This window comes from Macrobrachium nipponense, chromosome 43 (genome assembly GCF_015104395.2).
Source record: "Macrobrachium nipponense isolate FS-2020 chromosome 43, ASM1510439v2, whole genome shotgun sequence".
Classification (NCBI taxonomy): Eukaryota; Metazoa; Arthropoda; class Malacostraca; order Decapoda; family Palaemonidae; genus Macrobrachium; species Macrobrachium nipponense.
Window position 1 is genome coordinate 11,408,497 of NC_061104.1, and position 26,443 is coordinate 11,434,939.

A 26,443-nucleotide genomic window follows, 5' to 3' on the forward strand; every position below is an offset into this window, starting at 1 on the left:
TCGGGCGCCCTCCTCCAACACTCGACGGATCGAGTGAGGAGAAGACGCCTCTTCCTACCCTCGTACAGCACCCACTGCGCCTCGGACCAATTCACACAAACATTACATGGTTCGGTTCGGGAACTCTCTCGCCCCCGACACCGATAACATAATTCATGTGGATCAATGTCAGGATAGAGCGGAATCCGCCGCCATTTACGCCCTCCAGCCCGGGACACAACTCTACGGGCAGCTGGTGGGCGCGGCGAAAGGCTCTTCAAGATCCATAATTAAATTCACTTCACTCAATGAAAAATGAAAAAAAAGAGAGTACTTACAATTTCATTCAAGACCACAAAACAAACCATCAGAAGAAATTGTAAACATCCAAAGCACACGACGAAATAGCGGGCAGAGCGATGACGAGCACGTCCTGTCACACCACGGCCGAAAGCAAAAGTGATTCTTCACCGCCCGGGCGCGCGGCGCGCGCACGATCGGACAAGCAGTTAACTACCGTTCTCCCCTTGTTCGAAGCTTACGACCGTCCCAGCTGCCGCTAGTTACCTTCCTATTGTTAAAGGACCGAGGGTTTGTATTACGTATCGGAACAAATGGTCCAATATACGAAAACCTCATGATACGAAGGGCGCCTCATAACGGATTAATTTCGTATCTCGAGGTACCACTGTACTTACGAGCAGACGACGTGAGGAAAAATGACTCCTCGTTGCTAATCAAGTGGAGCGTCACACAAACGCCGATGCATTTACAAACTCTTTCTATGAATTCTAGTTGTCATAGTAATGCAGTAATGATAAAATTGCTGTAATATGTATATATAGGTATACTACAAATAGATACACTAATTTCACTTATTTCCCCGATTTTGTGTAAATCTTATACCTAGTTTGGAGGGTAAACACATACCAATTGACAACACTGATAAACAATTGAAGAGCGCAAAACAGCGCAAAGAATAAGTGCTGGTAAGAGGTCGGGGTTACAATTGCTGTGATGAAAGTGCCCCAGCGTCTATGGGTACAAGTGGTGTGCGGATTTAGCACAGGAAATGGGAAGTTTGTTGACACAGGCAACTCCACAAACATTGAGATGGCATCAATCTTCTAAACTTTTTTACTAATTTCAAGTAAAAATTTCAAAAGCGTTTTGGGGTTGTGGGCACTGTGCTGGCCACCCTTTTCATTACCCTCTGTTTAAATCTTAAAATATGGCCTTAATTTCTAACTTTGGAGAAAATACTTATTTCGAAAGGAGTGTAGAGGTCTTGAGCTCCTCCTCTCACCACCAGCAACTCGTGATTACCTAATGACCATCTCCGGTGTCAGGACGTGTCCAAAATACTTTTTCGGAGGGTGGCCTAGCCGTGGTAGTCGGTGAGTTGGCCAGTTCATGCGGTTGTTAACCCTACCATTATTTTCGGGGGGCCCACTGTAATTAACCCCCAGAGGCCAGTATTCAACACGGCAAAATAATTTGACGCCCCAATCCCTAGTGGCTGTAGTAGTATTCGTGAGAATGTTCCTTGCAGTTCGTGTGGAGTTATCACCTACAATTACCGAAGCCGTTATGGTGCAGATACTGGTTAGCCTAATCTAAGGTTGCAGGTAACCATAGGGCTAATGCCTATGAGGTGCACTGAAGGCACTAGTAGCTAGCCTAGTAGTATACCTAAGTACCTACCTAGTAATAGGTAATCAGTCCAGGGTACACAGATACCTAACCTAGTAGGTATAGGTAGCTATCGTGTACCAAAGCAAGGACTACTTAGAGCTACCGTCATTAAGCCTGGATAGGCTATCCTTCAAGAGGAGTATTTAGGTAGCTGAGACCTAAGGTACTGGTCTGGCCTAAGCTAAACCTGACAGTCGGGTCATGACTTGGGCTACCTAGTACGTAGTACCTACTTAGCCTAGGTAGTACCTAACATGTTGACGGCATTCGGAGTAACGAAATTAGCCTACTACTACTAGCTACTACCTACTACCTAGTCTTAGGTACCTACCTACTATTTCATTATCATTACGTTGGGTGAACATGTCTACTATTCACGGGACAAGTACTTACAATTCATTCAAAAATTATAACGAAGTATCAGCGATATACCTAAGCTTCAACACTATATAGAGGCACTTCAGTTCAATGTAAGCCAGTCAAACAGCACGGGAAGGAAGGAAAGAAGAAGAAGACCTAACGGGCGTCTGTAAACAATGAAGGGCGCTGGTGCTTTTATTTTAAAGTCCATGCAATATAGTTACGTTAATTTCAGTCAAAAAATGCATAATTTTCAAGGCAATATTTATAAGAACTCGGTCTATTTGCTTGTCTCTTTATTGAGATCAACAATGGACTCAGTCTGGAAGTACACAAATGAGAGGTATTGAAATAAGTGCTATTTTAAGTAATAGTACCTACTGAATAAATAATAAATATAGTCTGATAACACATAAAAGTTTCTATGTCAATATCAGTTTCTTACAATAATAATATGCTTTAAACAATTTTTAGGTTACAAATGGAAGTTTCTTATTTAGGGAACTATAACTCCACAACACTAGATGGCAGTAACCATTCAAGTCCATAATCATATAATATTTATCAGCACATTTACTGGATATGGACGATTCCACCAATTTTCAATTCAGTGCTAAAGCTGTATTGTTTCATCATTCGATTTCCCTATGGATCAGATTTTACACAAAAACATTTTAGAGGGGCCAATAAAGTTCCAGTCCTTAAGGTATATTGTTTAATTTCTCATACATAGATACATACACACTCATATGTATTGCATAATATGTATTGCTAATATATATATATATATATATATATATATATAGATATATAATTATATATATGATATATATATGATACGTATATATATATATATATATATATATATATATATATATATATGTGTGTGTGTGTGTGTGTGTGTGGTGTGTGTTGTGTGTGTGTGTGTGTGTGTGTGTGGTGTAGTGTAAAGAGCCTTAAATTCTCTTAACTTGTGGTCAGGTCTCGCTCCCAGCCATAATTTCATATTTCTTGCACTTAGATCTTAAGACTTAGTATTGACAAGCGTATAAAAAAAAAACTCGAAGACTTCGACAAGTAAGATGACATTGTAGATTACTCTCTGGTAAAATTACCAGAAGATTCTACATAGGTAAATAGGAATATATATATATATATATATATATATATATAGATATATAAATATTTATATATATAATATATATATATATATATATTTATATATTATATATATATATAATATATATATGATATTCATTCTCAATGTATTACATATTTGATTCGCTTACTTAAATGCCCTTATCTACGTATATTCTTTTCTTTATATTCTACATATTCTATAGTTTCGATTTCTGGATATTCTATGTTCTTCCTCCTATTCTTTATATAGTAATTTATTCATTGATAACCAATGTTGGCTCACCACTGTATATATGCTAGTTAATTCTAAATAAGCCGATGTAACTTTGTGTTCATTTTGTGCTTTTCTTCTATATCTGTTGTACCTACATATAGGTATATAGGTACTACGTTTCAGAATTCTAGAAGATGCCTTTGAAATAAGGCCTTCTTTCTATATAACAGACATTCTCCGCCCACTCGTGGTCTACTTGCTGAAACCATTATATAGTTTATTATTGAAGTAATTTTTTATGATTTATCAGTTTCCTTCTAAACCTAAATTTTGTTACGACAGACTTGTTTGCAACGCGGCAAAGCCCACTTTAAAATATCCTTTGTGTTTCCGTATAGAACAAACTATGAAAATGAAAATAAAATTAATGTGCTCTTCAAAGGTGGAACTAATAATATATAAAGGGTAAGATATGTGGAAAAAGGATTACAGAAGAAAATGATGATTCTGTTATGCAATATTATGCATACGATAAAGCAAGAAGAAGAAAGTGTCCCGTGCTTCGTCTGCAGTGTTTTCATTGGCCGTTCTTCGTGCAGTTAACGACATATATTTTAACAAAATGTTCCAGTTAATGCCATCAGCACCCCAGTCGCGAAGGCCAGAACGTGGCGGGATTAAGGGAGCTGTATTAAGTGTGTACTATGATCCTTTTAAATGGTGAGTTGTGTAGATTAGCGCTTTTATTGGTAACCAACCGCACGCCTGAGTGGCTGCTACCAGTAGATTTGCCGTCACCTCCCTACTTAGACTGCTACAAGCACATGTAAAACTCGGTACCTAGCTATAAAACATACCTTGCAAGTTAAGCATGATGTGCATAGGGGGAAACACCACAGTGAATCCATCGTCATCGCGTGCATCAGCCTTTATTCACTCGATATTTAATTGGTGAAACAAGAATAGCCTACAATTACAACTCTAAGCATAGTTACTACTAGGTACCTAGTATAGTACTACCATTCAAAAGATTGAAGTTTCGTCAACATAGGTAATGTGATATATGAAAGCCCCATACGAACTAAAGTAAGCATGTGACGCTCTTCGTAAAATATGTTTTCAAGGCAGTTTTGAAATCCAATATGCCGTCCACCGACTGAGGTGCCGTTTGTACCCGCAAAGGATCCAACATCTTTCCCAACCTTCTCAGCATTCATGTGAACAATGTTAGCATCCAAGTATAGGGTAAACAACCGCGTGGACTGGCCAACTCACCGACTACCACGGCTAGGCCACCCTCCGAAAAAGTACTTTGGGTAAAACACCGCATGTTACAGGGGTGGACCACGTACGATCAGTGTGTACCGCCCCAAAAAAAGTACATTATAACGCGTCCTGACACCGGTCATGGTTTGAACTGAAATTCCACAGTGCTTATTTGATTGTAATTATACATGTCTTGGTCCTAATTCACTCCAAATTGCACTTGAACTACGTTGCGGTTCCTGGTTCCTAAGCGCTCACGCCACAAACACAGTTGCGGGCAGCACACAACTACACAGTTTATGAGGTGCAAAGATTTATTCCCTTAATTGTTTACTTTACTCATTATTTAGTTTAACTTTACTCTCTTATTTCAAAATGTTTATTTAATTCATGTCTGTTATCCCTTTTTTGCAACCAAATTAACCCCCCAAAATTACAGATATTTCTAAAGCAGATACGAGCAGACAACGGCAAAATGACATCATCGTTGCCAATTTAGTGGAGCTTCACACATGCGCTGATGCATTTACAAACTGTTTCCATGAATTCTATTTGTCATAGTAATGCAATTCATGACCTTATACTGACATTTAACTATTTATTTAAATAATTATTTAGTGCACGCTTCTCCTTTTTCTTCTACCAAAACATCGTAGTTTTCTTGGATAAGTCGCGGATGGTGTCATTGTTGACGATTGTTGTGAAGAAAGTGCCCCAGCATCTATGGGTACAAGTAGTGTGTGGATTTAACACATGGAATGAAAGTTAAACTAAATAATGAGTAAAGTTCCTGGTTCCTAAGCACTCATTCCGCAAACAGTTACGAGCAGCAGACGACAACACTGATTATGAGATGCAAAGCTTTATTCCCTTAAATCGAAATGGTGTCTAATCTCCTAAATTGTTGGTGTTATAAGTAAAAATTTCGAAAGCGTCATGGAGGTATGTTTGCACTGCACATGGCTAGACTTTCATTAACCTCTGTTTAATCTTAGAATATGACCTTAATTTCTAACTTTGGAGAAAATACTTACTTCGAAAGGATAGTAGAGGTCTCAAGCTCAGTGTTGAATGACCTCATAGGTCATAGTGCTTGGCCTTTGGCTTAAATTTTTTATTACAATTCCTTAGGAAATTATCAGAATTGGGCTAGGTAGGCTGTCCTTATACTTGATCTGTTGTGTGATGAGTGCATGATAGGCTAGGCGACCTAACAAGACTTACCTTGGGTCCTTAACCCAAGAAAACCTTAACCCTATGCCAGCATTGCCATTTTTTCTTCTCGACATTGGCTTATAGCAGTGTTACCATACGCAATTCTTCTGATTTTCAAAGAAATCATAGTTTATAGTAGACTAGTTTACTCTGAATTGCTTTCATTTTGACATTGTCATTTCAAAGAAAACGTTGTTTATGGTAAACTAATGTGCTATTTCAAATTAGACCCTACAGTTCTATTTCTTTTTAAGCCAACAGGTACCCAAAAATGGATTATATAAAATAGTTTCATACTTTCACAATATATTTAGAAGGCAAAGTGAAGAATTTTACTCCTCAGTGCTGTGGCTGTGGTCAGAATATCCACGGAGGGTTACCAGATGTCTCTAGAAAGTCACACTAGAAGACAAAATTCCTCAAAACGGCAACACTGCCCTGTGCCTTGACCTCACTAGGGGTACGGATTCCTCAAATAAGTCTCTCTTGCCACACGCTATGCAGAGGAAGGGGACAGGGCTACATTAGGCCTTACTCATAACCTGAAGTTGAAAATATGGTTTTCCCTTGATTTGAATGTTTCATTAGCATCTCTAGTATGTTTGAAACTGATTGTCATGTCTTAAAAGTGTGGTAAACCACAGAGGACACAGGGTGGGTGAAATTCAGGAATATATCTATTCCAGCCTAGCCCAACCTAGCCTGATCAAGAGTATCTGACCCCCACCAGGTCAAGGAGGTTTGTACCTCCTTGGGCCCCCACTTAACCTGACTGGAGGTCTGTAAATTTAAATCGATAGCATTGCAACTTAACTCATCCATACCTAACCTGACCTGAGACACTTGATTATTAACTGGTCAATGGGAGCTTCTTCCCCATTGTCCCCCTCCCCCATCTATTATAACCTAGGTCACCAGGTTCTTACACTTAACAATCCTCCTCAGTTAATAACGTTTTTGCTAATTGCACTAATTAGGTAAATCAGTGTAAAAACTAAAGCAGTGCAGTATCCCACTGAGTACAGCTCTTTTTAGTAACTGACAAAATGTTTCTTATGAATTATGTTAACGAGACAACGAAGTCATATGTCTCTAGATGGGCCTAAAAAAGATGTTGCTAAGGACCTTTAATATCATCTACACCATACATCATAATACACACTATTTAAGAGTTAGCCTACCTCCTCACAGGGATGACAGATGACAATAGAATAACCTGTGAATGACAGATATACATATACTCTATACCTTGAGCAAGAATACAAGATTAATCACTGTAAGGAATCTTTCTGTTGTACTTATCAGTAATGTAACGAAAGTAAAATGATAGAGTTTGGTATTAAATGGAAAACATTAATGATAAGGAAAGATATATAGGCAAAGCTGTATCTGAATAATTACTGTAACAGTATTTAATGAAGAGTGAACTATTTCATTAGTCAGACAAACCTATGAAATTCAGAACTGCTGTAACAACAACAGGCTGGGCTTTGGATTTGATCATTTGTGTCATGTAGAAATTTAATAAAACCTGTTGGAGGTCCTTTGCAAATTTGTAGCCCATTTAAAACAGGACTTAAATAAATTCATATATGTTGCCATTGATATGATGAAGACATTGCTTAAGAGAAATGGTATAGCAAAGATTACTACGGTTCAAGTGAACCTTTTGATATTTGTTAATTTTGCTTTATATTTGCAGGTCAGTCGTGAAAAGTGTTTTATTCTTTATTGTCGGAGTAAAAACTGCAAATGATTTTGTGGGATTCGATGTGTTAAACCCAAATCCACAGTAGGATGAAGGTAAGCAGAAATTATAAAAAATGTGAGTCGTAAATGTGAAATACTAGTGGTATTAATATTGATGGAAACAGTAGCTCTGTAAAGAAAGGTATTAGCTGTATCATTCACCTTGTCAAAATCAAATAACCTTTACAGTAAAGGTTTTGAAAGTAGCAAGGATTATCTTCTTGGTTTTCATGAGTATGTTGCCATCTTCCCATTGTTCAAACAACATAGGGAGATTTCTTTGTGCAGTACTATACAGTTCATTCCATTAGATTATGTTTTTTTTTTTTTCAGAAATTCAGTCTTATTTCAGCGCATGGTTGATTTGCCATTATTTTTCTTAACTCTTTTGTGAGATGATATGAGATTCAGAGAAACAGTAGCACAATAAAAAGAGCTGAAATATGACAAAGTTCTGAAATGTTGATTTATTATTTGATGCATAGTTTGAAAACAACGATTCTTCATTTTTTCATGCTAGATAACATGTAGATTTTCATTGTGAGATATGACGAAAACTAGTAATTGCTATATATTAATTTCAATCTTTGCAGTTTCAGGTAGGCTGAGTCAGTACAACACTATGTTCATGGAAGGTCATTCAGCATTAAGCACAAGGAATTGTAAAAAATTACCCTAGATAATTGTTATAGTAATTGGCAATATTGTCGTCAAAGCCAATGAAAGGAAGACCGGTCTTCATAACCTCAGTTATGTCATAAAAAAAAAATATGTGAGAATTTTAGATTAAAATTTTTTATATATATCTGAAGTAGTTTTTCATCATGTTTAAAACATCCAGACAACTCTAGCAAACAAGCCCAAATAGTTTGTTCTCAAATTGATGTGAGAAATGGATCAAGAAAAAGAACAGCCAGAACTGCTGTCTTCTGTGTTTGTGACCAAAGTTCTGAGCCTTGGACAAGTGGAAGTGATTCTCAGTTAGACCCGAAATGCCAACACAAAACTTGTATCTCTTGGGAGTATGAAAACTAATGCCTTTGGAGAGGATTTATTTTGTGATTACAATATAACTTGAGTACTTACCATTCTTAAACACACTAAAATTAAGTTTTGCAAATTACAACCACAACATAACAAGAACTGTAGTCCCAAAATGATCTGTACTAAATACATAAAACCAAAAATTACGATATTTCTTGGAAGCTCCTGACACTCAAAAGAGGGCTAAGTTTGTTTCATGTATTAACATGTGATCGTTTTTGTTTTTACTCATAGTATTTCACAATAAAGTATCTGTAACACCATTTAATACTAGTCTCCAGAAGTCAGCATTACCATAGCATTTTTATTCTAAGATTATTAAGGAAGTTAGGTTTGAACTGGGTATAATGGCAATACAGATATAATAAGATATTAAAAGAAAAATTTACTATTTGTAAACCAGATAACATTACTGCTAGTTACTATCTGCTTCCAGTGATGATGGATTTCAGAGGATTATAAACAATACTGACTATTTAAAGGAAAATAAATCTTGTAAGTAATCTAAAACTGTACCATGGGCGTCTCTCTTTGTGACCAGTACCCTATCAAGTGTCAATTTAGAAGCAGTGAAGTGATGGCATTTTCTTTCTCAGTTTAGTTCTTGTTGAATTCACACAGCCATCCTGTGTGATGGAAGTTAAAGTAGCGTCATAATGAACTATGTACTGTGCTGTGTCTGAACATAAGAGGTACTTCTTTGCTGTTATTCTGGAACTCAGAATTTTTTTGTTTAAACTGGAATTTCTGATGCTGTGTAATCCAGATGACTTAACAAAATAGTATTTAAAACAGTTGCATGTAATGTTAACTACTGAAATGAACCATGACATAGTAAAAAAAAACACTTATATATCATAAGAATTCACAGAGGCTGACGTAAATGAAGAAGAGTGCATTTTCATACATTGTCTAAAATTTTCTAAGTGAATGTTGATTGCCAACGTCGCCAATGCGAGGAGGGGCTTAATAATAACCTGAAGGAGGTCTTCTGTCATCTTGGTAGCCTCTTGAGGGTTGCCTGAAATATTGGAATCTTGGTGTTAGTGTCGTCACTTTATTGCCACTCATGAATAGAAGGATATTTCAGTTCTAACAAAGAATGCATAGACAAAATAACAAGGTTTTGCCTGTTATGAATATAGATGCTTCTGAATTTTAGTATTTCAAAAGTCTTTAAAATAATATGAACTGAATTTGAGCAAGAAATACTTTGTGAACATAGTACGTACATTGAAAGATAAATTTGTTATTGGGGGCTTGGCCAGGTCATGAGAGATGACCCATCAGTGTCCCTTTATACTCCAGGTCTGAAGAAGGAAGAGGTAAAATGGTGCAATATAGCAGAGGAGGGAAGTGCAAACCAGTATTAAAACTGACCAGGTTGTAGGAAACAGACAGATCTTGAAGGGATTTAGTTGGAGGCATAGTGGGTCATAGTGAGACCTGAAGTAGTAACTTTGGAAGAATAAGTAGAAGTGAACAGCAAGGACCTGACAGCAGTTGCTAGATTTTCTAAGAAAATGTAGTAAGCTACTGTGTTTTTATGATGTCTTTGTAACAGTGAAGCCCGATAATGAGCACTTTTCAGCCGAGAGGTTGCAGGAAAAAGAGGCGCTTCGATCTGTGTACAACTAACAGGGAACCGTTTGAAATCATATAAAGTTTACAGGGCTGAACTGGCTAAAATCGTGCACAAGAGGAGAGGTACATTTTAGGAAACCAGGAAACTACGATGACAAGCGAAGATGGAAGGACAGAGCACAAAGGAAATTAAAGTATTAAAAGAGGAAAAACAACTATGACTAAATTTGTGCAGGGAGGAATCAAGACACGATCTCTTGAGTGAAAATTCCACATGAAGGTAGTCCATACTTACAGTCCATGAGGTCTGCTGTTGCGGTAATCTTCGTAGTAAGGGTTCATCCTGTGCAATGAAAAAAAGCAGGAACGGACAGATTAAAGGACAACTACACAGGCTTCTGCTTTGGAAAATTCACCCCTAAGAGGTTTACCATCCCAAAATAAGGTGCAGAAGACTTCAAGCATGCTTTCCCCCATTCCTTCCGCTAAAACATACCAACAGATAATTGCCAAGCATGATACCTTGCCCTTTGCTTGTAAAAGTATACCCAATACAACTCTGCTTTAAAATGGCACACATTTCATCAGCTAACACTTCTACAAGATCTGTTATGGTACTTTATCCTATTAGAGACAAACTGCAAAGATGAACGAAAATAAAGCCAAAAAAAAGTAATTGCCTTTAAACTTAACAACATATAACAATGTTTATATTATGCATTCAGTGACGTAGTACAACTAATAAACTATTTACCATTTATGAATGTTTGTCACATCAATGAGAATATATGTTTACACTTTCAGCTCCTGAGTTGCAAGATGTAACGTATAATTAAAGCAACGAATACACAGAGTTTTGCAACTTGTCCACCAAGAACTAAGGACTGTGACATAATGTCATATAAAAGAAGGGATTAAGTTTGACTGTGAACCCAACATTAAATTCCCAGTATAACACCTGACATTCTATTAAGGCAGTAACAGTTTGCATGAAAATAAAGCTACAAAACACAAGCTGAAAGCTACATCAAACGTTTTTTAGTGATGAAACTTACTGATGCAAAAATCAGAATCATTTCCTTGGATGCTCTCTTGTACAAAACACTTCACTTTTTACCACTTCCTACAAAAAGGACAAAATTTCGCTGTCTACGTATGATTGTCATTAGTAAATGATATTTGTCGTTGTGACACAAGATAATTGATCCACCTCGGTGGTCGCGAGTTCGATTCTCGGCCATTCCATTGAGGAGTGAAAAATGTGTATTTCTGGTGATAGAAGGTCACTCTCAACATGGTTCGGAAGTCACGTAAAGCCGTCTGTCCCGTTGCTGAATAACCACTGGTTCCATGCAACGTAAAAACACCATACAAACAAAGAAGATAATTAATTTACCATTAAGTCAGTCAGTCATTATTCATCATGAACTGAGTCTAGCCTTGTTTACAATGAAGATAACAGTTGAGAGTCTCACATTACAGATCTTGTCCACGTGTCTTTGACAGAACTTACGAAATTTCTAGTCAAGTTTACAGTCAACCATGCGCGTGTGTATGTATGTATATATATATATATATATATATATATTATATATATATATATATATTATATATATATATATATATATATATATGTGTGTGTGTGTGTGTGTGTGTGTGTGTTCGGTTTTCTGTCTAAGTTTTTAGTCCATGTAGCTGTTCCGAGATTGTAGTGGTATGGTAGTAGTGAATATCGGAAAAAAAATATTTCCCATTGAAATACTTTTTGCTTACCTGGATATTATTGTGTCCGCCGTGATCTGACTTTCTTAGCAAGCTATATTATGCAACAATACGTAACACGAAACATACCCCAAACTATGCAATCATTCCTCTGACGAGGCTACGTGCAACTAAGTTATATGTGCACCGAACTCTTGATTGTTTCCTTACCTCTCCATCCTGTAGCCCCTGGAGTCTTGTCTTCGGTAGGGGTCGTCTCTTGAGTAAGGATCTCTGAAAGTTGAAGGATTTCTGTTAGGAAATGGAAGTTTGACGTTTTGTAAGGGATGATTTTGAGATTTGACGCACAGTTAATTGAATTTTCATTATTGCTCAAGTGAGTTGTCCGTTTTCATGCATAAATTGTCGACTTTCATGTATTGTTTTTATTTTCTTGTGAAGTTGTCTGAAAGTGTGTAGGGATATTTGTTATTCAGAAACTATTATTAGTCTTTATAAAAACCGAAAACATTCTGCTCTGAACACCTGAGAAATAAGAAGTTACACGTCCTTGTTAGAAGCTCAGACAGAAAAATAACTAAATAGCTAAATTTTTGTCGAGTGCTGATGCGTACGTTTAAATATAATTGACTTTAAATGTTTTATAGTATAAGACGATGTTTGTGCACATGTGGTGGTAAATAATAAGAAAAGATTCAGAATCATCAAAGCAATGCGAAAGTAAGCGAAACAATACTTGGTTTAAATTGTAGTTACTATTATTCAGAAGACGAACCCTATTCACAAGGAAAAATCCCACAGGGCCATAGACTTGTAATTCAAACATCCAAAGAATGTGGTGATAATTCGAAAGAGGAAACAGGTCATGAGAAATACAGAAATAGGAGATCAGTTATTAGGAACATAAAATAACATAGTACGTAGGAACCTGTTAAACAAACACTAATAACAGTAACAGCTGTAAGTTAAGAGCATTTAGGTGGAGCTGGGTGACAAGATATCACATTCTGTCCGGGAACACGTATCTGACTGCGTTTCTTATGTTTTTTTTTTTTTTTTTTTTTTTTTTTTTTTTTTTTTTTGTGGTGGTTATCTGAATCTAATCTATACACTCAAGAACAAGCAAGCACAAGAAGCAGTTCTTCAGCAGTACCAACCTGGATTACAGTTTACGAAAGCATATCACAGTATATTTTTTGCTTGTTTGAATAAGATCTATCACGCATGCGTGATTTTGGGAAACATGAATTAACCAAGCTTTGTATCTTAAGTTATACTCACCGTAGATTTTGTTGAAATGAAGTTCAGCTCTTGTATGTTTAGTTATACCAAGATACTTACCGAAGATTTTGCTTGCGTAAAGCAAATAATCTCATCCACAGAAAGCAAAAGCGATAAAAGCGTGAAAATAAATATTGATTTAGTTGTACAGTCGCTCTTACGTGCAGTGTTCACCTACAAGAACTGTGTATAGTTTACGCTGTAACCTTGTAAATACTCTCTCTCTCTCTCTCTCACACATACACAAACCCTTGGTACAAAGGCTATCTCTACCAATCATCAATGTCACCTTGGTCATATCTTTGTTGGTATTTTGTCTTGGGGGAAATTCTTGGAATCACATATATCCCTATTCTCAACTTTCAAGATAGCTTGTTTTTAGTCATTTACGGCTTAATGGGTCTGGTAATCATTTATTCTCTCTCTCTCCCTTTCCCTTGTTACATCTACTGTATCTCGTATGAGAAATTACCTTGCAGCCTAATTCATTCAAATCTCTTTAAAAAAACAATTTTTATCGGCAATGGTACCTACATATCTCTATAAGACATTCTACTCACAAGCAGCATTAAATCTAACGCTTAATGTTGTGTGCAAATGCAGTATCCTTAATTTACGTTTGAAAGCTCCAGTTCTCTCTTCTTTACAAATGGATTCTCCGCCATTATGGGAGTATTTCGTAATCTCTCTCTCTCTCTCTCTCTCTCTCTCATCATCACCATCATCATCATCATCATCTTTCCCATCGTAGGAAACAGGAAACACAAATATATTTGTAAAAGTTCCAAAGGCGATAAAATCTCTCCTCCATTTCTTTTCTTCCCTCCTTCTCTCTCTCTCTCTCTCTCTCTCTCTCTCTCTCTCTCTCTCTCTCTCTCTCTCTCTCTCTCCTCTCTCTCTTCTCTCACAAGCACCCATATTCAAATCAAGTCTTTTTAATTGTGGAAACATACCTATCTCCTGATGTGTGAGGGGCCTCGTGGTCTGGGAATTTTCTGCATAAAGTTGTTAGTATTACAGTCTGGTATTTACAGAAAACATCATGCTGTAACTTCCTTGTTATCTAAAGAATCAAAATGCACATTTAGAAATTGAATCTCAAAACCGTATTTTTTAGCTAGAGAAAATCAATGAGAAATCAGGCATAGTAACTTGAAATTATTAGATACAAGAGTGTTCTGTCTTTTTCTCCTTCGTTAGTCCGAAGTCAATGACAAATTATATGAAGTAGGAAGGGAAGAGTGGTTTAATATTGCTTCTACTGCCAACATGACTGGATGCACTTTTTTTCGCTCTTTAAATATGGCCCAAGAATAAGCCAGATCTAGCAAAAAAAAAAAAAAAAAAAAAAAAATGTAGATTAAGCCTGGTGTGAAGACACCCGCCTCTCAAGGAGAGAAAGTTGTTTGATTTAAGAAGCAGTTGCGGACTGAGAAAATTGCACGTTACCGAATCTTGCATTATGTTAGCCCAGTGGGATAGAATATTTTGTATCTTATATCGTTATCTGGTATATCACAATATTTAAACATGAAAGGGTCATCGTATGCATAGACCCATGGCAATTTAATCATTTGACGTGTAAGATACATTTTTTTTATATATTAAAGATGTTTGTATTTAGTTCTGTATTATTATTTTAATGGTTAAACACAGCAACATTGCGATTAATCTACTCCGGACTAGCGCAGGGTTGTTAAAAACAGCTTTATTGGAAAACTAATCTACCCAGCAACTACACGAGTAAAATAAAAATGAACAAGCACTACACGTAATCGTCATTAAAAGAAAACCTTTCGACAACAAATCCGAAAGAACTCGGGGAGTCGTTACAAAGTGTGATCCCTCCATCTATTACTACTACAACTAAACTAAAAAGAAAAAAAAAAAAACTTAAATTCAACGCTGAAAGCTTACTTCGGCGTCCTGGGAGAATTCTCGACGACGTTGGACACTGCTTTCACTGTGGCTGCCCCTGCCGCTTGCAGTACAGCTATCTTCGACTGGAGGCTGTTGGAAGAGCGTACAAGTTGAAACATCCGATTAAAAGCGTTTAATTCCATAATTAGAGGTTACCTATTTTGAAGCAAACCTAGCTTTAAGCCCAGTTCACACATTCACCTAGTTGGAAACCTCTTACGACAGTACTACGAAAATATCCCGAAATATGTATTTTGTTCGTGAGCATTCGGGGCGGAGTCGGTAGGTCGCTACAAACCATCCCAGCATGCGTGGGGGAGCCGCGTATGCTTCGACCTGTTCAAAAGATACGTTCCTGCTCACGCCATCTGTCATTTTGCGTGGCGTGGTCGGCATTCCTTCGGGGTAACGACGTGTGGTCCTCGGCTTCGGTTCCGATTCCACGGTCCACCAAGCAGAGCGTGGGTCCCCACGTGGTTCGGGAATATACGGAGCAATAGCGCTGCTCCAGCAGGCTAGCAGCTCCACTGAGACCCATTTACGTCTTTTACGATGACTCCGCTGAGTCGGGTGTATGAAACGCCAAGCGGTAGGTACTATGCGGCGTCAGTTCCTCTACCAGACAGGCAGCAGCACCGTCAGAATAGCACAAATAAGACATATGCAAACAACTATATAGTTGAAAGTAACTTTTATTCAAGAAAAATTAATAAAAAATGAATATGCAAAATAACATAATTAAACAATAACAGTTATTCAATTAACTCAAACAAACATCAGTACCAAAATGTACAGACAATAATGACAAAATAAGACATATGCAAAATAAGATATAATTTCTTCGGTTTTAAGTCTGAAATGAAGTTGTTCTTTGAATCTGAATAAAAGATTACGTTATTACCTTCAGTGTTTGCTTTGTTTGTCGTTTAGTGAGTGACTGGGATCTCTGTCGTACAGGGTTTCTCTATCTGTTTATCTATCTTTCCGTCTGTCTAAGTTTTTTTAATGCCCCTTTATCAAGACATAGGGCGTATGTTAAGTTTGGTACGAATTGACCAGAATTTATTTGGTGCATTTTTGCACACGGGGTCGTTACCACTGAAAGGTATTATTATAGCTGATATAAAAGGCAATGGGGTTGTTTAACTAATTATTGAAAATGTGTTTGTAGTAATTATTCTATTTCGCGAATTATTTGTGACGATCTTAATGGGTCTGACAACAAGAAATAAAATAATTATGTTGATAATCAAACAAATGCGTAAATAAATTAATATATTTAATAAATATACTTCCTGTAGGTGGTGAATGGAACTGAAATCACACGTGTGCAGCACGACCCTTTTGTACCTAACGTATACCGCCGACGTACGTTGGATTAACTTGAGGACGTCGTGTGAGGTCGTTACGCACACCGTATACGTACGTGGGTGTTACTTGCTCGGCCACGCACTACTTGTCGAGGTGTAGCCTATGTCGTGGCAATTAACGAAAGCGTCCCGTCAATCTTGCGCGGTGCGGAGGCTTTTTACGCATTACTTTGTACATACGGTGTGGCATCGTTATGTTGACTTACGGCCATCGACCTGTGACACGAATCCAATTGGTCGCGCCGACAAACCACCCGTTTAGCCACGTTTCACATGTGTGAACTTAGCTTTACCGAGGAGGAAATCACTTCGTCAGTGAGTGTTAAATGTTTGATCCAGATCTTTAGTCTTTTACATTAACACGTTACGTTTATTGTTATCATTGCACGGAATTTCAACACTAATGCTCCTTTCGTGGAAGATGTAAGTCTTAATGTTCGTGTTTGGAATATTATTTTCTTTCTGATATTCTTTCACTTGCCATTAAGTTATTTGTGACATTATACGTAATCGTTAAGTCGTCATAAAGCAAGATACATTGAAATGACATGAAAAAAAAAGGAAATCCACTTACCCGATGATGGTGACTGAATTGTAGATGGAGGCTATGGTAAGGAGCAAGCACGCACCTCCTAATATTCCAGCCACGATATACAGCTGTGTTTGCGTGTCAATATCACCAGTTGCTGCCTAGAATGAAAACCAACTTGTATTAGGTAGGTACCAGTTATTTTCTCTCTGACATCATCAGCAAATGTCAAGAAAAAAAAACTGCAAAAAAATCTGTTTTACAAACCCAACATAGGAAAATTAGCAGTTTTGAAATACTTCATTAGGGTAAATGACCAAACGGCGACATAACCGCCACTATAATCCCGGAATGCTGTCACCTTCCCGAAAAGTACTTGAAGTCGCTACCATGAGCATCAGTCAAGAGTTGTGGCACATCCTGGCAGCTCGCCGATACCTCTACGTTCCTCTCGATTTAAGTGTTTTCCCCCAAATTACAAAATAATGGAATAATTCAAAACACTTTTTTCGGGAAGTGGCCGCGTTCCGAGAGAGGTGGCCGCTATGTCGCCGCTCGGCCATTTACCCTATTCAGTATAACTTTCATCTAGTCGATTTTTTTTTAATATTGTGAGTGGATGGCGATCAAGAGTGTAGGGCAATTCTTGGACTGTTCAATATTGTGGGTGGATGACTGGATGGCGATCAAGAGTGTAGGGCAAGTCATAGGTTCGTCTGCCTGTGCTTACTGCCTGTCTTGGACTGTTGGATCTGGTATCACTTTAAAAGCGAGGGAAGTACGGGCAAATCCAAATGCCCGTCGTGTCTTTCCACCCTCGTGTGGAAGGGGCTTTAGGATTGTGTCTGGGCTCATCAGGATGGAGTTTAGAATGTAAAAATGTGCCTTGGTCAACATACAAAAAGGCAAAGTGACAAGCACTGAAGGGATACCAGATGGGAATAGCATCAAACACATAGTGAGACAGGATACAAATACCTGGGAATAATTGAAGAAGAGGATATAAAACACCAAGAGATGAAGGACACGACCAGGAAAAAATATATGCAGAGACTTAGGGCGATACTCAAGTTAAAACTCAACGCTGGAAATATGATGAAAGCCATAAACACATGGGCAGTACCAGTAATCTGATACAGCACATAAGTAGCAGAGTGGACGAAGGCTGAACTCTGCAGCATAGACCGGAAAACTAGGAAACACATGACATTACACAAAGCACTACACCTAAGAGCAAATACAGACAGACTATACATAATACAAAAGGAAGGAGGGAGAAGGCTCCTTAGCATAGAGGACTGTGTCAACATTGAGCACAGAGCACTGGGGCAATATCTTAACACCAGTAGAGACGAGTGGCTAAAAAGTGCATGGGAAGAAGAACTGATAAAAGTAGATGAAGACCCAGAAATAGACAGACAGGAGGATGACAAACAGAACGTAGGAATGGCACAACAAACCAATGCACTGGCAATGGTTACAGAGGCGAGAACTCAAGAAGGAAACAGAAGGAATGCTAACAGCAGCACATTTTCAAGCCCTAAGAACCAAGTATGTCCAAGGAACAATAGATTCAAATAACATCTCACCAATAGGTAGGAAGTGCAATATGAAAAACGGGACCATAAACCACATAGCAAGCGAATGTCCGGCACTTATGCAGAACCAGTACAAAAACAGGCATGATTCAGTAACAAAAGCTCTCCACTGGACCCTGTGTAAGAAACACCAGCTAGCTTGCAGTGATAAGTGGTACGAACACCAACCTGAGGGAGTGATAGGGAACGACTAGACAAAGATCCTCAGGGACTATGGTATTATAACAGATAGGGTGATACGAGCAAATAGACCAGACGTGCGTTGATTGTTCCAATACCATGGAAAACCAGAGTAGATGAGAAAGAAAGAAAAAAATTGAGAAGTACCGAGACCTGAAAATAGAAGTAAGAAGGATATGGGATATGCCAGTGGAAATTGTACCCGTAATCATAGGAATACTAGGCGCGATCCCCAAGATCCCGGAAAAGGAGCCTGGAAAATCTAGATGCCCAACTAGCTCCACGACTCATGCAGAAGAGTGTGCTACAAGAAACAGAGCACATAATGAGAAAAGTGATGGACTCCTAAGGAGGCAGGATGCAAACCGGAACCCCACACTATAAAAACCACCCAGTCGAATAGGATGAATGAGAGAAAAATAATAAAAATAATTATAATGATGGTAATAGTAGTAGAAGTAATAATAATGGATCAGATCAGAGTTCAACAAAGCGTTTTCTTTATCACAGCCGTAACTGAAGAATACAGAGAGCTGTTCGTTGGTGCTCAGTCCTGCTCCAGATAAGATTAGATATGCCGTAAATACCACAAAATGATTCGATTTTTTTTTTAATTCATATGACTCACAATAATGTAATATACGCTGAGAGCTTTTAAGGCAGGTTATTGGGCAGAAACACATATACATATACCCCCACCTACACACAAACAGTTTAAAATTGACATAGCTAATAGTTTTAAGTAAACAGTATTATTCGTTTAAACACATAATGGCTTGGAAATAAAGTCGAAATCGGTCAGGAGCTATACCCCGTCTTATTTTTCACCTGTGGATATGTACGATGAATGAATCACGTGATAAAGTGATTATAATAATTCTAGAATAAAATTGAAAGAGTAATGTGATTAACTACATCTAAGTAGCACAGCTACGTTTTATTTGAGTGCGAATTGTAATGCACTTAAACACATTATATTATAATAAACTTAAAAGAGTACTTTAATTACCTACATCCAAAATGACACAACTACGTTTTATTTAAGTACAAAATAATAAAATGCACTTCAACACATTTTATGATAAAATGAAAAGATAGGTATTACTGAAAATTTTCCTTCATTCAGCTGTCTGCTTTCATGACATACTTGCTAGCTATAAGGCCAAGCCACTAACGAAAGCACTGTTCAGTAATTTCCAGAGATAAGATTATAATCTGTGTTGATTACCAGTCTGTCCTTTCATATCAGTCAAATTTTTTGTCCTATTATTTTATTTTTCGGGTCAGAAATTCTTTTGTGAGTTTGGTTACGTAATTAAGATTTTAATAAAATGATGTCATTCTTATTGATGTCAGCAGACGAAAATGAATTTTTAAAGCCAGTTTTGCGTTCTCATTGATAATTGTGAATCTTAACATTTCTTTCGAAATGTTTACATTCTCTCTCTCTCTCTCTCTCTCTCTCTCTTCTCTATATATATATATATATATATATATATATATATATATATATATATATATATATATATATATATATATATATATATATATATATATATATATATATATATATATGATATATATATATATATATATATATATATATATATATATATATATATATATATATATATATATATATATATATATATATATATATATATATATATATATATATATATATATATATATATATATATATATGGGTGTGTGTATCTTGTATACGTAAATGTAAGGTCCTGATTCACAAAGCATTTTTGCCAATTCTAAACATCAAAGTGTCCATCTTCTTCAGGACCGTAGGAGGTTAGTGCCGTCAGTGCACCTCATTCGGGGCAATGTAGGCATTACTTCAGGTTCTTTGCAGCGTCCTTTTGGCCCCTAGCTGCAACTACTTTCATTCCTATTACTGCACCTACGTTCATATTATCTTTCTTCCATCTAACTTTCCACCCTCTTTAACAATTATAGTGCAACTGCTTTGAGGTTTTCCTCCTGTAACACCTTTCAAACCTTTTACTGTCAATTTCCGTTTCAGCAATTTATATAAACCGAATAAAAAATCCATCTTCAGCCGCCGCTCACTCTTCGTTGAAGTTCATGATCTCCAACGTTTTTTGGAGGCGCGGTACACTGAAGAAGAAGAAGAAGGAGGAGGGGTAAGAGAAGAAGAATGAGGAATAGGAGAAGAAGAAGAATGAGGAGGAGTAGGAGAAGAAAAAAATGAGGAGGAGTAGGAGAAGAAGAAGAAGAATGAGGAGTAGGAGAAGAAGAATGAGGTGGAGATGAGAAGAAGAATGAGTAGGAATAGAGGAAGAAGAAGAATGAATAGGAGTAGGAGAAGAAGAAGAGGAGGAGGGACAGGAGTAGGAAGAGAAGAATCTTCACGTACATCCTTCTGAAACCGATCGGTTTACCCCCGATCTTATTCCTACTCACAGTTCTTCCTCAGGAACGCGGCCCCTCTCTGTTTTCTCCCTTGCGCTGTCAATATGTCTTCTTCAGATTTTTGTGGGCGGGTTAGAATTTCACCTTGCAGTTTAGTTTTTCTGATTTAGTCTGACGCATTTCGTAATTTGCTCCATTTTTTCGTATTTTGTCTTCCCCAAATTATACCTGCGAAGCGACACATTTTGTGTTTATCCTGAGTCTAAGCCTCTTTCGTTCCTCACCTAAATGGACTCTCTCTCTCTCTCTCTCTCTCTCTCTCTCTCTCTCTCTACGAGAACACACACACACGCGCGCACTCACTAACGCTCATGATTTTTCAATCAGTCACACAGCTGAATACAAAAATTCATGGAAAGATTTGTCCATTGCTTAATTATAGTCCTTTTTATTCTGAGGCGCTGGAAAATACTTGCATCAGACGTCACTGTGGCTCAGTTGTTTGTTTGTTTGTATGGTGTTTTTACGTTGCATGGAACCAGTGGTTATTCAGCAACGGGACCAACGGCTTTACGTGACTTCCGAACCACGTCGAGAGTGAACTTCTATCACCAGAAATACACATCTCTCACTCCTCAATAGAATGGCTGAGAATCGAACCCGCGACCACCGAGGTGAGAAGCAAACACCAAACCAACCACGCCTGTGGCTCAGTTGATCGCCCCGCTACAAATGCATTGGCCAATTAGAAGCACGATAACTGTGGATATATACCGTCAGCTCAAAATTTAACCAGTGCTATAAATTCGTACCGTACATGTTGCGTTTATATATCTGTGGAGTGTCTATTATCACGTACGAGATGAGAATATGACGGAGTCTATACCTAGTCATTTATTGCTTTTCAAAATCCTGTAAAGTATGTGTAGGAACGTAATTATTCTTAAAGAGGGTTGTATAATATTATTGCTGTCTTTTGTCTGTGGCATAGTTCTTTATTCCTGAAATGTGCTCATTTGCAGAGTTGGTCTAATGAACTATGCAACTGAGGATAATCTGCAACATGACGCTCTGCAGATCTATGTTGCCTATTATAAAGATAATTTTTCGCTGGATATTGGTGGAATGAGGTTTAAATTCGGATGTCACTACCATTTGTGTAAATTCCTTAGATGTTATTTATTTACTCGAAAGCGCCTCAGTGGCGTGGTCGGTTTGGTCTTGGCCTGCCACCTCGGTGGTCGCGAGTCCGATTCTCGGGCATTCCATTGAGGGGTCAGAGATATGTATTTTTGTACAGTCCTTTGATGTTATTTATTTAGTCGATGATATTTCTTCCTCAAAAAATACATATCATTCGGTCTTTCAATATTTTCTTATACCAGTGGATGAGGAAAGATAAGGAAAATGATGAAAACCCCATAGGAGTGCAGTGCCGTCAGTGCACCTCACACGGTGCACTGTAGGCATTACTTAAGGATCTTTCCTTTTAGTGTACCTCCCCCATTCATATTCTCTCTCTCTCTCACTCTCAGTGCAATTGCTGGTTCTTCTCCCGTTACACCTTTTCAGCCTTTCTGCTCTCAATTTCCCATTCAACGCTGAATGACCTCATGGGTCCCAGCACTAGCCTTTTGTCCTAAATTTGATATGCCATTCCATTCTGCAATGGGGGTTAGTGCCGTTAGTGCACCTCATGCGATGTACTGTACGCATTACTAAAGGTTCTTGGCAGCGTCCTTTCGACCTATAGCTGCAACCCCTTTCATTCCTTTTACTGTACCTCCTTTCATATTCTCTTCCTTCCATCTTACTTTTCATCTTCTCCTAACAACTGATTCATAGTGCTTCTGCGTTGAGGCTTTCCTCCTGTTACACTTGTCAAACTTTTTACTGTCAATTTCCGTTTCAACGCGAATGACCTTATAGATCCCAGTGCCTGGCCTTTGGTCTAAATTCTATAGTCTGTTCAGTTCAGTTCATTTCACAATGATAAAAGAAATCCATATACCGGTAATTTTATCAGACGATTCAAGGAATGCAAGTTACACAATAGCAGTCGCTTCGTAAGACAGCCATAAACTATATGACTGCTCTTGATAAGGGGAGAAATTCAGAGCGGAGTAACTAAGGGAGTTTGCGTCGTCCCTTCGGCTCCTGGCCCCGCCCACTTTTTAGCCTTTTACTCTCTCTCCATTCCCGTTTCCTTTCTTCAGTCTTGTTCCCCGTAGTGGGTAGTGCCGTCAGTACTGTAATCATTACTTAGTGATTTTGCAGCGTCCCTTCGGCCCCCTTAGCTGCAACCCCTTTCATTCCTTTCACTGTACCTCCGTTCGTGTTCTCTTTCTTCCCTCCGATTTTCAGCCCTCTAACAATTGTTTCATAGTGCAACTGAGAGGTTTTCTTCCTGTTGCACCTTTCAAACCGTCTTACTGTCAATTTCCGTTTCTGCGCTGAATGACCTCATGGGTCCTAGTGCGTGGCCTTTGGCCTACATTCTGTATTCCTTCCTTCCTTCAATCTTGCTGTCCAACTACTTTAACAAACTCCCTCTTTTTCGATGTCCTATGCGCTGAGTAGCCGAAAGCGCCCAGTGCTTTGCTTGACAGCCTAAATTTCATAGCCCCTATCATCGTATGTCAAATTCAGAGCAGAACGGAATCCGTCAAACGTTAATCTACATTTTATTTAACTTTCGACGTCACTCTTTCTCGATATGAGCACGAAACTTCGTGTTATTAACACTGTACATTAAAGAATCAATTTCTTGTCCTGTTAGTTCAGGGAAATCGCGGATACTATGTTTTTGCTTTCCTTACGCAATATGACTTCTGACTAATGCAATATTACGGTTTTGTTTTATGAAATACCAGTAGATCAGTGGGGATTAATATACCTTCTGTATAGCTGTCGGCATTTCACTGACTTTTGTTATGTTTCTGCATTATTAAGACTAAGTAAACTAAATTATATATCACACATAGATATGTATTTATATATTCTATATATAATGTGTGTGATTGTCTGACACCGAAGTGACCGAGCCCAGAATTTTTTCTGGAAGCATTAACCTACATTTAAAGGCCAAAATTGCCCTTTATACATTCATAATATTCAAATACGCTAAGGATGTATTTTCCATAGTAAAATAGTTACAACGAAAACCAGGTACTGTGAACAGGCCAATCAACACACATACACAAACAAATAATTAAATCCAGCAGTTGCTCATTCAAGTACAACACAAGAAATGGAAATTTCGACATCTTTGACCATTCTCTCTCTCTCTCTCTCTCAAAGCAGTTTATTGGACATGTAAAACACGAGATTGGGAAATTCCAATCTCTCTCTCTCTCTCTCTCTCAAAGCAGTTTATTGGACATGTAAAACACGAGATTGGGAAATTCCAATCTCTCTCTCTCTTTCTCTCTCTCAGAGCAGTTTCTTAGACACGTAAAAAACTAGATTGAGAGATTCCAATTTCTCTTCTCTCTCTCTCTCTCTCTCTCCTCTCTCTCTCTCTCTCTCTCTCTCAAAGCAGTTTCTTAGACACGTAAAAACGAGATTGGGAATTCCAATCTCTCTCTCTCTCTCTCTCTCTCTCTCTCTCTCTCTCTCTCTCTCTCTTAGCAGTTTTCTTAGACACGTAAAAAAACACAGATTTGAGGGAATTGGGAATTTCCTTCCTTCCTCTCTCTCCTCTCTCTCTCTTCCTCCTCGTTTCTTTCTCTTCCCTCTCTCTCTCTCTCTATCTCTCTCTCTCTCAAAACAGTTTCTTAGACAGTAAAAAAACGAGATTAAAAAAATCTCTCTCTCTCTTTCTCTCTCCAAAAGCGTTATTATTTGTTGTTGACGGATCCTCAAGAGAAGCAGCCCTAGCATGACTCTCGGCTCATTTCTGACATTATTCTCTGCTCATTCCTCCTCACGAACTGCTCCCTGTCTCGCAGTCTCCTTCTGTGGGCATAAGGGTTGGTATACGAGCCCCTCTTTTCATTTCTCTTATCATTTTTGAAAGGAAAGCTTAGAAATCTTGAAACAGGAGCAATGTACTAATTATATATGTATCATTTTTTGTGTCACGAGGCTTATGTATGCTAGTATATGGATGTGTATGCAACGACGAAATATATATAGCCTTTTTCAGTCACTAGGCATATGTAGCCTATACTTGGGTACGTATGTGCATGCGAAATCAATTACTCAGAGCAGTTGCATTGAACATCAATCTTAATTGAGATCACTTCCGAATGATGATCTCGGAGAAGGCCGTTTTTGTCGCTAATTGTTGAAATTTAGAACCGAAATCAAAAGTGTATAATCCAGCAAAAAACTGGCAACTCATTCTTCAGACACTGGGACTTGAGACCTCTGAATACATCGATGGGCTTGCATAAGTACCATATTATAGGCCGCTAATTGACACATGAGACTAGTGAAGCCATTGACAGGCTTACATTTAAGATATAGACTATAATTTGAGTACACATTATCAATACTAAATACTTCTGAATACATCGATGAGCTTCCATGATTATCGTATATGTAGGCCGCAATTGACTGTCACATGAGACTAGTGAAGCCATTGACAAACTTACATTTAAGATATAGAATATAATTTGAAAACTCATTATCAATAAGAAATCTAGAACAAAAACTAGAGCAAACTCCTCCACTGTGTCATGCTACACATGAACAAATGACGTCTAAGACTAGCTTACCAGAGTGCCTCCCGTCAGGCAAGCAAGCAGCAAGAAGAGATATTTGATCATCTTGGCAGAGGTCTAGAGCAGAATCACAAGTGACAGACGATCTCGAAGGACCTCAGAAACTTCAAAATAGTTTCCCCTTCTCTTTTTCCTAAATCTCTCTTCCTCGACCAGCGTCTTTCCCGTTCTTCACAGACCCCACAACTGAAGATGATGATGGCCAGCAGCGCCGCCTCCTTCCGAACTGGCGTTGTCCCGCAATCCAAAATGGCTGCCACCGAATTGAACAATTCTTCCCCCCAGTGATAACAGACAGACGGAATTCCACGATTTCTCTTGGCCGCCGGGCACGCGAGAATGAAACTAATGCCCGGCATAGAATGGGAGCAAAGTTGCACGGACGTTGCGCCACATTTCAGGTCACTTTTTTTCGCCTTATCTCTTATCTGAAGCAGTGATATCAGCCCACGATGATTAGGGCTACGCGGGTATGACAAGCA

General features: G+C 38.1%; 1 protein-coding gene and 1 long non-coding RNA gene across 6 annotated transcripts; one reads left to right on the forward strand and one right to left on the reverse strand.

Moving 5' to 3' along the window:
* The first annotated feature begins 3,926 nt into the window (after positions 1 to 3,926).
* Positions 3,927 to 8,425, forward strand: LOC135213526 (uncharacterized). Its single transcript, XR_010314157.1, has 3 exons — positions 3,927 to 4,108; positions 7,572 to 7,672; positions 8,212 to 8,425. It is a non-coding gene; the product is annotated as an uncharacterized LOC135213526 (long non-coding RNA).
* Positions 8,426 to 8,656: 231 nt separating this feature from the next.
* On the reverse strand, positions 8,657 to 26,336 carry LOC135213524 (uncharacterized). Of its 5 annotated transcripts, none has more exons than XR_010314156.1 (7): positions 25,956 to 26,324; positions 17,114 to 17,229; positions 15,167 to 15,259; positions 14,203 to 14,244; positions 12,179 to 12,241; positions 9,895 to 9,972; positions 8,657 to 9,683 (listed from the first exon to the last, which is right to left on the reverse strand). XR_010314156.1 is itself a non-coding variant. In XM_064247440.1 (7 exons), exons 1-7 carry the CDS (start codon positions 26,004 to 26,006, stop codon positions 9,629 to 9,631), a joined length of 468 nt encoding a protein of 155 aa, XP_064103510.1. In that variant the 5' UTR covers positions 26,007 to 26,336; the 3' UTR covers positions 8,657 to 9,628. The 5 variants fall into 5 exon arrangements, 4 of the variants coding, with proteins under 4 accessions (XP_064103510.1, XP_064103511.1, XP_064103512.1 ...); XM_064247440.1 differs by lacking the exon at positions 9,895 to 9,972 and adding an exon at positions 10,542 to 10,589 and having other exon boundaries at positions 25,956 to 26,336; XM_064247441.1 differs by lacking the exons at positions 9,895 to 9,972; positions 14,203 to 14,244 and adding an exon at positions 10,542 to 10,589 and having other exon boundaries at positions 25,956 to 26,331.
* Between the last annotated feature and the right edge of the window lie 107 nt (positions 26,337 to 26,443).